The 15,453-nt window shown below is 42.2% G+C and overlaps 1 protein-coding gene across 2 annotated transcripts in view; it reads right to left on the bottom strand.

The window, feature by feature from the left end:
- Positions 1 to 5,887: 5,887 nt before the first annotated feature.
- The window catches only part of Rnmt (RNA (guanine-7-) methyltransferase), a gene marked incomplete in the record, with an annotated part of 24,610 nt that continues 15,044 nt past the window's right edge, over positions 5,888 to 15,453 (bottom strand). For both annotated transcript variants that reach the window (XM_013512502.1, XM_013512465.1), the window contains 3 exon segments: positions 5,888 to 9,654; positions 11,808 to 11,841; positions 12,798 to 12,899. In XM_013512502.1, coding sequence (XP_013367956.1) covers positions 9,620 to 9,654; positions 11,808 to 11,841; positions 12,798 to 12,899 — 171 coding nt within the window.

The following is a 15,453-nucleotide window of genomic DNA, read 5'->3' on the forward strand; positions in this document are numbered from 1 at the left end:
TGTCCCACCATCACCTGTTCATTAACCAGTGTATGAGCTGCTATAAGCTTCTCCTGAGGGGCCATTCATCAACCCAAACAGAGTCATCAGACATCCAAGTTACCTTGGATTCCATCCATAGAGTCAGAGAAGAAATCAAGGCCCCTCCTGAATATGTGAATGTGAGTAGCCTACACCAAAATGGTTCTTTTTAGGAACAACTGGAAGTTGTTTGTTTGTTTGATTGTTGATTGTTTTTACAAAGCCCTTGAGTGGGAAGGAAACCTTGTTGCAACATCTGAGGAGTCATCAAGGAGTTAAGACTAACCAAAAATGCCCCCATATCCTGTAATACATCACAAGCCCGTAGATTGACTGGTATATGGGGGAGGGTGTAAGGTGAAAAATGTCCAGAATGCTCTTCTGCATCCCCCTAAGTTACTTTATTACTTCTTCTAGGGTGAGAAACACTGCCCATGCCCTGTAGATCTGTAGTTACCACATCCAGAGGCCATGCTGTAGGTCAGTGGTGTTGGGCAATAACGGAAACATCTGCACCTGTGTCTAACAGCCCTTTAAATATTTTTCCTTTAATAGTCAATTCCATCTGGGGACAATCTTTTTTTTTTTTTTCCTTTTTGAGACAGGGTCTTGCTATGCAGTTCAGGCTGGCCTTGAGTGCACTTTGTAGCCCAAGATGGCCTTGAACTCACAATGATCCTCCTGCCTCAGCCTCCCGAGTACTGGGATTACAGGTGTGCATCACCACACCTGGCTAGGTACAATCTTGTTTAATCTGTTGAACCCAATACGTATCAGAGGACCCAAAACCCTTGGATCCCCTTTCCTTATTTATAGATTTTCCAGTTTTTGTCAAGGGAAGAATGACTAATTGAGCAACACGAGTCTGGTGTGGCTTGTACAGTGTTTTGAACAGATTGAACCATAGCCTTGATTTCCTCTGTAAAGTCAGCATCAATAACACCAAACACCTGGAGACCTTTTAAAGTGAGGCTGCTGTGGCCCGGCAGGAGTCCCACTGTGCCTTGAGGCAAAGGTCCATAGGCTGCAGTAGGAATAACTTGGGGTCCCATTTCAGGAGTTAGTATAAATCTAGAGGAGGAACTGAAGCCCAAGCCTCCACTGTCTTTTGTTGCTTGCCAGAGGTCAGAATTGTGCTTGGCACTGGAGGGTAGGGTTGGGGATGAATTAGGGAAAGTGCCCCCACTGTTCAGCAGGGCAGGAGTAGGCCCTGCTGGAAGTTTCCTGAAATGGGTCGGCCTTCCATATTCATTTTGGATCTACACTTATTTGCCTAATGATAATCCTCATCTACACTTTGGACAGATAGTAGGTCTTGTTGAAAGGACAGATAGTGGCTGTGCTGCCCCTACAGGTGCAGCAGAGCAACTTTTGGCAAAATGCTTCCTGCCCTTGCAGCTGAAACAAGTAACCCTGTTTTTTCTCTTTCCTCTAGGCTGTGGATGAATAACCTGAGTGACAGCTGCTGCCAAGGCAGTCGCCCGCACATACAAGCGGCCAATGTCTGCACAAATTTGAATCATCTCAGCCAGTGCTGCCCCTTTTTGTGGGCCCTGAAAGCCTCTGTACACCATTTATTTGCATTTTCAAAGGCCAACTGTTGAACTATTAACTTGCTAAGCTTTGTATCACTTATAATCCTTCCACTAGCCTGCAGTAAGTGTGCCACAAAATCTTGAAAAGGTTCATCAGAACCCTGATGAATGGAAGTCAAATCAAGGGATGTCTCACCCTTTGCAGGAAGTTCCCTCCCTTGTGACAGCTATTTTAATTTGTTCATATACTTGTAATTCAAAAGTTGACTATTTGTGGCAGCAAAGGCACCTTCTTTGGTTAACATGTCTTTTGTCATGTTTATGTTGTAAACAGCACCGTGAGCACCCTAATTTGTGCACAATTCAAAAAAATTTCCTTTCCGCAACAAATAATCCCCCGGACTGAAACATGCTTTAGTTATTTCTTTCCAATCACTTAAAGCCATAATCTGTTGTCCTTGGAGCTCTATTAAATCCAAGGTAAAAGGGGCCATACAGCCATAGGTAGCTGTAGCTTGTTTTAATTCTTATAAGGACTTAAAGATTACAGCTTCATGAAGATGTATAAATTGTCCCAGATTATTGCAAACTGAACTTCAGTAACGGGACAGACATACTGAAAACCCTCCATGGACTCCCCCACTCATCTGGCTTCTGTAAGGGCCAACTGCAAGGGAGAGGGAGAAAACAGCCCTACTCCCTGAGAGGCAGAAGTTCCAACCCGTGACACAGCAAAACTTCTGTGAGCTCAAAAGGCAGGAATCACCACTTGTGGCTCAGTTAAAGTTATTGGGATGGCTGCTATTCCACCACTCTCCCCCACTCCAGGCTTGATTTTAAAATAGTGTTCCAAGCCAAATCCTTTGTGTCATCCCAACAGACTTACAACCATTAAAGCACTCCCTAGTGCAAGTCCACAAAATATAGGAATCAAGAATATAACCAAGAGTTCCATATACATTTGTGCTTCCTGAGAATGTTTGCCCCGTGTTTAACATCTGATAAAATCAATACACTTCTCTCCCTTTTGTTTTTTGTGAGCCTGTTTTTCTCTTGCCCCAAGTTTTACCCCTGATGATATCACTATCAGTACACCTCTGTGATTAATACTGATGCCATCAATACACTTCTCCTCTTTTGAGCACACAATGAGACCTGTCCCCTCACCATGTGTTTAAGCACCGTATGCCATACCCAGCGCCGCTCTCAAAGTTCCCAGGGGTGGGGGGTCGGAAGGACAGCGAGGGGATGGAGAAATAAAGAGACAATATACAGAAAGCTGAGGTGAGGTGGAGCCCTCCCTGACTGAGAAAAAGGAACTGCTCGACCACCTCGCCATGTTTATTTATACTCTCAGGTTCATGGCAATTTCAACTCCTCTGCCGAACAACTTTGGCAGGCCCGAGCACCTCCCATTCTCCAACCTGCAGCAGCTTCTTTTCACGGCTCACCTTGCACGTGATCAATCTCCAGCTTTAGCTGGCTGCTCCCCACAGGTTTTTATTTCTGCAAAATGCATCACTGAGATTTTCATTGTGAATGCACTGAATCTGCAGAATACCATGGGTACTTCTGACATTTTAACAATCTGAAGTCTAATCCATGGACATGGGATGCCTCCCATTCATTTATGTCTCATTTCTTTGTTTTCATTGCACAAGTCTTTTACTTCCTGTTTTTTATAATTACTGTAAATAAAACTGCTTCCTTAAATTTCCTTTCAGATTGTCCACTGCTATTTCATAGAACTGCAAACAATTTTGAATACTGACTTTGCATCCCACTTTTCTGCTAACTTGGTTGTTTTTGGTAGACACTTTAGGGTTTTCTACACATAAAAGATGTTTCATCTGTGAAGAGATAATTTTTTCTTCTCCAATTTCAGTGGCTTTCATTTTGTTGGTAATTGCTCTGACTAGAACTCCCAGTGCTATGCTGAACAGAACTGGTAGAAAAAAAACATCCTTTTTGTTCTTTATCTTAGAGGAAAAGATTTTCCTTTCAGCAGTGAATATGATATTCACAATGGGGTTTCCAAAAATGGCTTTTATGTTGTAGCTTCCTTCTATTCCTAGTTGGCTTTTTTTTTCTTCAACTGTAACAATCATGTGGGCTTTTTCTTTTCCTATCAACATATGGTGCAAGTTACGTATAGAGCCATCCTTGGATTCTAGGATTAAACCCCACTTAGTCATGGGCTATAATCACTTTAATATACTGCTGAATTTGGCGACAGCTTTCCATCAATGCTCACAACTGATATTATTGATCTAGTTTTCTGTTCTTCTAAGGTCTCTGGCTTTGGTATCAGGGTATGGCTAGCCCCACAAAATAAGGAAGGAATTATTTCCTTCTCTTCCAATTTCTTTGGAAATGCCTGAGGACTAGTATTAGTTCTTATTTAAACATTTGGTAGAATTCACCAGTGAAGATGTCCAGGGTTTTTGTCAGATGTTTTTTAGCTTAGTTTAAAATTTTTATTAGTACATATTTGCAGTGTGTAATAATTGCTGTGGGGTTAGTAAGATGTACACATTTTAGTCCGTTATGTCTTCTCGCTGCTCTGCCAAATGTTTGATAACTAGTTAAATATCTTCTCAGATTTCTATTTATGATTCAGTCTAGATAACTTTAGGTCTCTAATAATTTATCTTATTGGCCTATAATTGTTCATAATATTTATAACCCATTATTTATGTAGAATCTTAAGTAATCTTCCCACTTTGTTTTTAGTAATTTGAGTCTTCTCAGTCCATCTATCTAAAAGATTGGATGTTTTCTTTTCAAAGAAACATCTTTTTAAAAATTATTTTGCTTGTGCTCTAATTTTTATTATTTCCTTTCTTCTGCTAACTTTGGGTTTAGTTTGTTCTGTTTAAAGTTAGGCTGTTTGGAAATATTTTTAATGCATGTGTACCTATAAAATGCCACCATTATCAGGACTTTTGCAGCAGCCTAGATTTTAGTATGCTTCCCTTAGTCTCTATGCATTTTCTAATTTTCCTTGTGATTTTGCCTTTCATGTGCTGGTTTTGTTAATTTCCAAAATTTGTGAATTTTGCTATTTATTTCCTGTTACATATATCCACATTCATGTCACTGTGGGTGGGAAATACACTTTCTGTAACACCTGTCTTCAGCTGTATTAACCTGCAGTCCAACCCACAGTCCACCCCAGGAAACATCCTGTGCACTGGAGAAGACTGTATGTTGCTGCAAGAGTGGAGAGTAATGTGATCCCTGTTATAGGCAGTAGACAACTTAGTATGTTAAGCGCTCTATCTCATCTTCTGCCTTGTTATCCACTGAAAATGTGGTGTTGAAAGCTTCAACTATTATTGTACAAGGTGCGACTGCAAATTGTGGTGAATATTTAAAAAAAAACACACACACTTCCCTTAACCCCCCTCAGAATACTCCTTTACTTCAAACACACTTATCATTTGCCACTTTCTGAAGCCATTCTAGAAGTCCTCTTTCATGAGTATCTTTACAAGGCAGAGTCAAAAGCACAGTAAATGTTGCTACCAGGTGCCACCTAATGGAAAGGCGGGGTCATGAAAACATCAGTGGTCCTTCACTCAGCTTATTCATCAGATCTGGCACTGTGTGACTTCTAGCTCTTGCCCAACGTCAAAATGACTAGGCAAGGTAAATGTTTTTGAATTGACTCGGGACACTGAGGTAGCCATAACCATGCAAATGTGGACACTCACCAAAGAGGACTCAGTGGTAAGAATGAAATAAATGTATTCAAAAGAAAGGGGAGTTTTGAGAGGGGTAATGGCAATGGGTCTTTTACTGTAACAATTTCAAGTTTAAACATCCATTGTATTTTTAAATCACACCTTGTATTATCCCCAACCCCAGTGCATTTCTCTCTTAAGCACCAACAATGCTTATTTTCTCTCAATACTTCAACTCTACCTAATAAATGTCTATGCCTCAAATTCTTTTTCTGTAAAGAGAGTTAATGAACCTACTCCATTGAGAGGAACAAGCTGTGGTCCCCATCTCCTCTTTGGGGTACTTCCTCAGACCTATCATCCAGTGACATATCTATGTATAACTATGTTCACAAAGATTGAGTGGTATGTTGGCTCAGAAACTTGATTCTTTGCATGATTCTGGTCACAAATCAAGTTAGATGAGAACCAAATCAAATCTGATCATTAGGTTCAATGTTGATCTTATGGGGAAATTTGACTCAGCTCTCGTTCAGTTTGGTTTGCGACTAGAACTATGGAGAGAACTGAGTTTGTGAACTGAGGTGCTACAAATGATTAGGGAAATAGTAACAGCTCCCAAGCTGGAAATGAACCACACTTCCATCAGGTAATATGTAGTTTATTTATACGTTGGAATATTACACAATTATGAGAACGAACCATGTGCAAATGCATGTAATAAAAATCTCATGAACATACTGTTGAATCAAAGAAGCCAGATACAACAAATGCATAATGTTTAATTCCATTCATATAATACTCCTTGAACCAGACAGTGGTTAGTTACAGCAAGGGAAGGTGTCACCAGAAAGGACCTGACAGGGTAGGAGATATAACTGCATGCATGTGATCGACTTGTGAAAATCACTGACCTGACTGTACAAATGTTACACTTGCAGAGCTTGGTCCTCAGCAGAGGCCAAGGAAGTCTCCTGGTGCAATTCCACAACCAAAGCAGAAGAGCACCACTCCTGACAGAGCTTTCAGGCCTGGCTGTGAGAAGCAGGTCTTCATCCCACTGCAGAATTCAAGGTTCTCTGCCTCCTATCAGTACATTAAGTGTTGGACAGTTCGCCACCCTCCCTGTAAAGCCTCTCATGAAGGAATCAATACTCCTCTCAGGGAACATGGAACAAAGCACCAACATTTTGAGTCAAAATACTGGAGCCTCCACAGTGAACAGCTCAGGCTGCAGATAGTGACGAGGTGACGATTCACCTGTGACATGCAGCCAGGGTGTATGCTACCTGGGTCAGCATCTTCTCTCTCTCATTTTCTTGTCATTGCAGTGGTAATGATGGTGCTTACTTCAGAGATATTAAAGGGACTGAAATGAGTTACCACAGGCAAAACACTTAGCGAATGACACAAGTTAGGAGTCTCAAAAATGTGAGCTGTCAACTCGGCTTTATCCAAGGAATACTGTCCCTGAGGAAGATAGCCAAGCAGTTCTAGGGAGAGGGCTTGGGGTTCAACCAAAGTCCCCACAGCCAAGCCACAATGAACCACAAGCATTTTGGTACCACTTCTATCAGGGTCCACGTGCCTGGGTCTGGCCTCTACTTTGCAGATTTAAGGACCTTTGCAGTGACTGGTTCCAGATAACTCAAGTACATAGAGCTTGAGGTAGACAACAGAGAGCCAGTTTACAGTGAAAATAATGCTCAGCAGCTAGAATGTCTACACTGGTGCTTCCATACCACATGCAGGCCTAACAAGAAGCCAAATCTTTTTTAGAGGCACGCCAGATGCACAGAGAACAACTTATGCAATGAACCAAGACAGGCTCCAGGGCATCTTCCTGGGAGAGCTGGTGTGGCTGGGATCTCAATCTCTGTGGCCCACAAGCCTTTCTGCTTTTCCCTGCTGAACACAGTGCACCTTGCCCTCAACCTCATCAAGATAGCCCTCTGTTCTGATCCCCAACTACACACATGAAATCAGACAGCAATCCTGTTTCTTCAAGTTCCAAGTGTAGGATAACGGAGTAGGCTGTACCTATAAGCAAACTTCCAGTCTACACAGGCTCATTCTCCTTCCTGTCCAAGGCCAAGTGTCCCCAGGAGTCCCACTAGGCCTCTCAACACTGGCCACCATGCCTTTCCCTGAGGCAGACCCCAGACCCAAAGAATTCAATGTCGGTGCTTGTGGACATACACAATACAGCCCTGCTCCCACACCAGGCTGTGCCATTCCACAAATGGCTGCTCAGATATTCATCTCTAACTCCACCATGCAGGATAAACTGCATGGCAGGTGGCAGGGCTGGGACCACTGGATAACTGCCTCCCCAGTGAGACGCACACAGGAAAGGCCTGCAGAATGCAAGAGAGCCCCAGCCCTTTCACCTTGACCCCTGTCACTGCCCAGACTCACAGTGGTGGGTAGTAAGGACAACAGATAAAGCAAGGGAACAATAGTTCCAGGAACACTGTGGTTGTCTGCACTCTGTGCTAGGCATCTGCAACAGCTGGCATGGGCCCAGAGCCCTTCTCCCACCAGCTAGCTTCTCCTTCCTCCACACCAAAAGCCTCAGTAACTCTACCTTTGCTCTTCTCTCTGCTATGTTTTACCAATTATTCGATCCCTTGGGGAAATTCTTCTCTCCCTGAAATGACCCATGGAGTGGAAAGGGCTACACAAGACTAAAAATACACGTATTACCTGTTAACTGAGGCCAAAACACAGCAGCATAGGATGGGATGAGTATGCTCTCTGCACCTGTCAAACTCTCCAGACACACTGGCACCTGGCCGGATGAGGCAAGCCCGCACCCCAGCAGCAGCTCCCCTCCTAGTATTAGCAGTCGCCCTGCCTGGCCACTGGGAGCCACACATAAGTTTGCTACTTGACTGCTAATCTAACACCGTGAACAACAGATACAAACTAAGGCTGTTTTTAAAACAAGTACTACAGATAGTTACAGAAAGCAACATCTTTGTAAGTCATGCTTTAAATAAGTGATTTAAATAATACACAATTACTTTGCTTTGCTCTGCTCTTAAAGTTTCTCAGTACTAAAAACCAGCAAGTTTCCTAAATGCTGACATAATGTAATGACAACAGTTCACACAATCATCAGTTGTGAAAAACTGTCAATTACATGACTGTCTTTTTGGTTAAGAAGCTGGGGTTGAACCCAGAGCCTTGCACTAGGCAAGTGTTCCACCACTGAAGTACATACCCAGCCCTTTCTATTTTTATTTTGGTACACGAAGTTGCCCAGCCTGACCTCAAACCTGTGTCCCTCCTGCATCAGCCTCCTGAGTGGACTACAGGTGCTTATCACCAAGCCTGGCCACAAATGCTAACCTGCCAATGATTCTGAAATGGCAAATGAAAATCCAAAATGGTGATCACACATGGCTCCTACTGTGTAAAAGCACTGATATAACAGAGAAACAGGAAGCATTTAATTCTGGCTGCACTGCGTATTCAGCATCAGTAACCTAGACCTAACATCAGTCAGGACTACTCCAAAATCCACATGCCTATTGCAGTTACATGTAGAAATCTGAAAAACTCCAGTAGGTCTATGGGGGGGTGAGTGTCACTAAATCTGGAGAAAAGCTACACCACGGCATTCCTACTCGAAGAAGAGGGCAAGCGTGGTGCCTAGTAACAATCTGACGGCTGGATGCAATGATTGCTATAGCCGAAAATTCTTAACAGAAAGTCAGAAAATCCCAAAATAACTCTATGCTGCCATGTCAATGTTCTAAAAAGTTCTGGAACTGCAGCATATTAGCAAATAGTTATACCGAAATACAACAAAGAAAAAATTCTAGCTAAGTAATTTTATGACAATCTAATATCAAGTTACAAACTTAAATCTATAGTAATATATACTGAACATTTACATTTAAATGTACACAACATGATCCATTTAGTCTTAAAACTACCATGTGACACAACTGTGGAAATGAGCCCACACACAGGCAAGCTGGTGTGCTCTATCACCACACTGGCAGCTGCAGGAAGTGGACTGTTGTAAACACACACTCGATAAACTGGAGCACTGTGTAGAGTCCAGCTGCTTTAACATGTCATATGATAACTTTTATGAGCGAACACAGTAGAGGCAAATGAATTCTTAGCACATTACTTAAAAATACATTTCTAAAGATGAAGGTCCCAACTCATTTTTACATACACACGCAAAATTATCTGTCACAGACAGCAAACATTAGATATACTGGCGTTCCCAGCAGCAGCCTGCACATTTAGACATTTAGAATTTACGATTACAATGCACACAGAGAGCGCTGTCGAGTCTGTCTGAGACGGATATTCAATCCTGCACGGGACAGAGCTGCCTCAGTGCCTGTGAGCTTACTACTGCTTCTCAAAGGCAAAGACCAAGTAAATACCTGGGGAAGAAACAGGAAAGCCGGGTTAGCTTTTCACATCCTCAGAGCAACAGCATAACAACCTCAGTCCTGTTCACAGCTGGGTGAATACCCTTAGGGGTTTCAAGCAGCCTTTGAGGGAGAAAAACTTCATTAATTTTAAAAGCTCTATTATTTGAGTCATACTTAGGCAGCTGTGGAATCATTTTATTTACTTCAAAACAAGCATCTACCTATTGTAATAGAGAAAATGCAGGTCATGGAAAAGCCTATTCTACAGCTCTAAAAATCTCTAAAAATGGTTTCATGTAAGAAAACCTAAAAGCATAAAAGCAAAGAAAACCAAAAAGCCCCATATGACTCAAATCTTTTTACCGGGCACAAGGTACGATAATCACCTAACAAGCAGCAATAATTTAAGTTTTCTATTTTAAAACCAATTATGTTTTAATTTATATAGGGCATACACAATGTAAAATTAGAAGAAACACAAAACACATATAACAAGACATAGTGAAATCCACCCAGTTATCTCGCTGCTGTGCTGCAGGGCCTAGCAAGGAAAGTGAGTCGTAAGGCACATATCAAGAGATGCTCAGAGAACATGGCCAAGTGGCCTTGCAGTGACACTTCTGCATGCACCCAGAACTAAGACACCTTACTGTGGCACGTGTCCATATACAGACAGGTCAAGAACATGAGTCCTTATGCACACCACGCAAAGTCTACCCTGCCACATCTAATAAGACACCCATAGGATGCATGGTAAGAAACTTCTTCAAAAGGTGACTAATTCTGATACCAGCTGTTCAGGGCACATTATTAGGATATTCAATATCAATCAGGACAAAGGTAACACATGTTAGCTGAGCTAACTTTAAAGCAGGACAGATAGATGAAGGCCTGAGACAGCTTCCAGACCTTTCGCTCTCCCAACCCACCCAGCATAGTAGTGCTGTCCCAGTCTCCTGAGATACTTCCTGGTTGTTACTATGCTGTTCCTTATCAACTAGCTTCACTCTTCCTTCAGTGCAGTGACTGTGGCTGTCAGCAAAGGCCAATGAGCAGGCAGAATGCTCATGGGCTCTAGAACTGCAGACTTCTCACCTCGGCCCCACCCTAGTACCCTCCTACAGTGCCGCCCTGCTCACACCAGAGCCATCCAAAGCCACTGCAAACCAGCCCTCAGTACCCTTTCCCCTAATGTAGGTTGGTCACCTTACTCTACCAAAAGCTAGAATCTGACTTGAGACGCACAGTTAGCAACTCTCAAACTTCTCACAGTCCCACCCATAGCAAGGACTTCCATGAAGCCATGTAAAACAGCTGCCTTGGGTGAGCCACAAGGTTCTCTTGCTGCTCCCTCACCTGTGGGAGGGACGCATGCCAACCACAGTGTTCAGGAAGTGCTGCAACACCAGTGTGAGTCAGAGCAGAGGCCAGCGCCAACAGCACCAGCAAACGTACAACACTCAGCTATAGCAACTACTGTGCTACTTCTGAGACATCACTCTTTCCATCACACTCTCCACCTGTTCTTCCTATTATGGTAACTGCAGCACTGTCTAAGTTTGCCTAGGAGTACATTTTACTGGTGCCTATTTCTTCCATTGAACTGTAGAAGGCGAAGACTTCACTTATTTGCTTCTTTATCCTCTAAAGTTTGTCTCTACCACTTGCGCCATCAACATAAGCAACAAACACTCAACCGTGCAGCAGGTGGAAGACAGAAACATACAGAGAGATGAGCCTCAGGGCACCCCTGAGGGGACCGTGGTCCTCTCTCTTCTGGAGATACACCAGGACTCAGGCTCTCCAAGGCCTCTCCATACCCTGCCTGTGTGCACCCTTCACTGTTGCCTCAGTCAGCACCAGCACAGCCACGGTTGAGAGAACACAGCACGTTCCATGTCAGCCACTGAGTCCAACAGAATTCCAAGGAAGACACCAGAGGGTGACAGCATTCAGGACACGCAGGCAATAAACATGCTACATACGCTCCCGAGCCACAGCCTATATGGCTTCCTCATCACCACACAGCGGAGCAAGAAAGGGGGTTAGACTCAGGGCCCCGGCACACAGTGCATAAACACGCACAGCCTGAAACATGCCAGAGAAACTCTGAGACACTGTGGAGCTGTCAGTTATCCTGCACTGATGATACATATACTCACTTGTAGCTTCCCATTCTGATTTACTTAGAGTTCCCTGAAATTAGGAAAAGAAAGAAAATGTTAGATGCAATATGGAAGTAAGAATAGGCTTGTTTTTCAACTGTAGACTGAGATGACCAAAACCCCTTAGCTTCTTTGAACACACACACATAGTTTACTCTTAACAGAATTATGACCTGAAGCTAACTGAATGCCACCTTCCCACCACTATGCCCTCTTGACAAAAGGGGGTGGGTGTACACATAAAGATGGTGAGAATGAGAGAGGGAGGGAGGGCGAGAGAGACAGACTGAAAAAGGTTTCTATCTTAAATTTTTAATCTAGAAAATGAAAACAATAAAATCCTATCTTGACTCATCAAATAGCATAGGAGGGAAAAACATTTTCATGTTTTTCTGAACAAGCCACAAAGTCAATACATATGATACAAAGGAAATGAATTAAACATTTCAATACAGTAATGGGTACAGCACTGCACAGGCCATTGACCCAGTGGCAGTTCTAGAACCTAAATGATCTGAAGTGACAAATGTGAGCACTGTTCTAGGAGGTCAGCAGAAGTGTGCCACAAGAATATCCACAATTTCTACTGATGACAAAGTCACAGGTACAGCTGACATCAGGCATGGTTACATCATAATTTTTTCAAAAGGTTTTTTCACACAGAAGTTACAGAAAAGGAGAAAGTACCTTTCCCCCATTTAAGTTCACAAAGCTCTGAATTCTACCTTGGAACAGAGTCAGCAGTGCCTTGGACAGCAGAGACCCTTGTCACCCAAGCCTCTTCCCCTTCCACACTGCTCCAGACACAGTGCTCCTCCCTCGGCCCATGGAAACAAATTTACTCCGTTCAACACGGCATCAAAAGTCACCTGAACTCATGAAGTTCAGAGATCACAAGTATTATAAACATGTGCAGTAACCTCCTAAATCTCCATATAACATGCTTTTTCCCTTTCCCTATGAAGTACTCTTAAAGTGAGAACTCACCAGTGGCAACCTCACTTGTCTATTCTTCATGTATGCTGCTGCATGCTCATAGTCTCCGGCCTTCTCAGAGGTGAGTTTAGAGTTCTCGTTTGCTGGGTATTGCTGGAGAAGCAAATGAAATTGCCAGTGAAGAGACTGTGGTTGGTTGAAATTTACAACCTGGAACTTAACACCGTCACTAAAAACAAGGATACAGAATTTCTTTTTTTTGGTTTTGTTTTTTTCCGGTACCAGAAATTGAACTCACGACCTTGCGCTTGCTGGGCAGGTGCTGTGCCACTGAGCTAAATCCCCAGCCCCTATACAGAATTTCAAAACCAGATAATAGGAAAATAATAGTGGTTATTACATTGCACAGTATCTTCAAAGTAGTTGCTCAGACTATAAGATATAGGCATGCAAAGCTGATTAAACAATACTAGAGCAAATCACTCCTTCCAATGAACTAATAGAAATTAGTAATATAATTATCTTAGCTATCTTGTGTGTATATTTTTTTTTCTTCCTCCATCCCAGTTGCTCTTTCCTTTTGAGCAGTTTCTTTTCCTTTCACAGTACCTATTGTGTATTTTGGATCTCATTTACTCTTTCAGTTTCTTACACTAGAGAGACAATACAGTGTTCACACATGTGAGTTTGATTTATTTCACTTATGAGTATGGTCTCTAGCTGCATCCATTTTACCTATAAAAGCCTCAAGTTTACCCTTCTTTATAGCTAAGGAATACTCCACTATATAAAAATACTACATATTTTTTTATCGATTCCTCAGTTGATGGGCATTTGGGTTGTTTCCAAGATTTAGCTATTACAAACTGAGCTGCTATATGTGCACATGTATCATTGTGGTATGATGTTTTTAATTCTTCCAGGAAGATACCCAGAAGGGGACTAACTGGGTCAAATGGGACCTCTGATCCTAGTTTTCTGAGGAATCTCCAAGGATTTCCACAGTAGTTGTACCAGTCTACATTCCCACCAACAGTGGAGAAGGGTTCCTTTTCCCCACAGCCCTACCAGCATTTGAAGAATTATCTTTTAAAGTAGCTATTATGGCCAGCTTTTTATCAATCTTGGAACACATATAGCAAAAATACACTGTGTAATTTAATCACAACCAAAGGTGACCATTCAGCAGCATATACCAGGTATCTTCTCTTCTGTTGGTCAAGAGCTGCTTCTGTTACAACACAAAGCTTTAAAAAGGTATTAATTAAGAGCTAAATATTACCATGATGGTAATTCAGTAGCCATATAAACAGCAATTAGAAATAACATAAAAAGTCAACAGAGAACCTCATCTAAGAAAACAGAAGATGTGAGTTCAAGGAAAATAACTAAAAAAACTTGTTGCTTCAAATCCAGGTTATGTTAAATCCACTTTAAGTATTTTCTGTTTGCACTATGAAATTTTTTCCCTAATATCTGTAGCTTGAAACAAAAGTTACATAAAATATTTAATGCACCACCATCTTCCCTACAAAGGGTACACATTCTTCATACCTTCATCTTACTGTGACAAACCAGGTGTCAAAGAACCACTCTGAAACCTCTATTTCATAAAGAACTTTTAATGGAAGAACCTGCAAATGCCTACCCATCCACCATCCCTGTCTTTTTAAAGTATCCATAGCATATTTACACATTAGAAATCAAGCTATTTGCTATTTTACAAGTACTTGCCTATTTGGAACTTTCACACTGTTAGCATTCGCAACTTTTTACTACATCTTAAGGGATAAAGAACCAACACTTGCTAAATTTTCTAATAATTTAATCACATAGTTGCAGTTCCAACATATTACAAAGCTTCAGGACTTTATTTTGAATGACTGTCAAGCCATACTGTTGAAAATCTGCTTAGCTGCCTGTCAGTGAACATTTCCCACTTCTCCTCTGCTGGTCATTTTGAAAGACCAACCATTACATGACTATGTACAGCTATAAAACTGACTGTTTTCAAAACTTACTAAAATGAAAAGAAAAAAAAAAAAAACTTACTAAAACATATACATCCTGGCATGTCCTGTCAAAGGATTTATTGTTCCAGAACTGTGCCTGGAGTAAGTGAGCTGCTGCAAACAGCAGGTAGGTGACAGGGCTCCTTGATCCGTGTTTCCCTGCATCAGGGCTTCCTAACTTCAGCCCCATGGCTCACGTCCTTCCCAGTGTGGAAACTTTATAACTTTGGCACCATGACCCAGATCTTTCCCTGGGTCAAGACTTTGTAACTTTAGTTCCGTGGCACTTATCTTTCAATTGTCTGCCTGCGCTGAAGCAGCTGCACCTGGACCATTCTTTCTACTTCTGATCTCAGTATCTCTCCAAACTATCTTAAGTCACCCAAACACCTTAACCCTAACAGGCTGGACCCCTCACCTGTGCCATGACCTTCTCAGGCCCTCAGAAGTGAATAGTCCAGAAATAAGGAAAAGACCAGAGGACTTTCAAGCTAGGTGGCATTACCGATCATGTCCCCAAACACTGCACTGCTGGGTCACAGCCTCAAGGGCTGAGCTGGGGAGAAGCAGGGTAATAAAAAAAAATACACAATTAACAGTACTTCCTCACACCCCTGGGAGCTCAGGATTTTTTGGCCTTGTCCCTGCTGACTTCTTCCTTTCCAAAAGGCCCTTTTGTTTTTTTGTTTTTTTTT

This window comes from Chinchilla lanigera, unplaced genomic scaffold (genome assembly GCF_000276665.1).
Source record: "Chinchilla lanigera isolate Chin_1 unplaced genomic scaffold, ChiLan1.0 scaffold00001, whole genome shotgun sequence".
NCBI classification, from domain to species: Eukaryota; Metazoa; Chordata; class Mammalia; order Rodentia; family Chinchillidae; genus Chinchilla; species Chinchilla lanigera.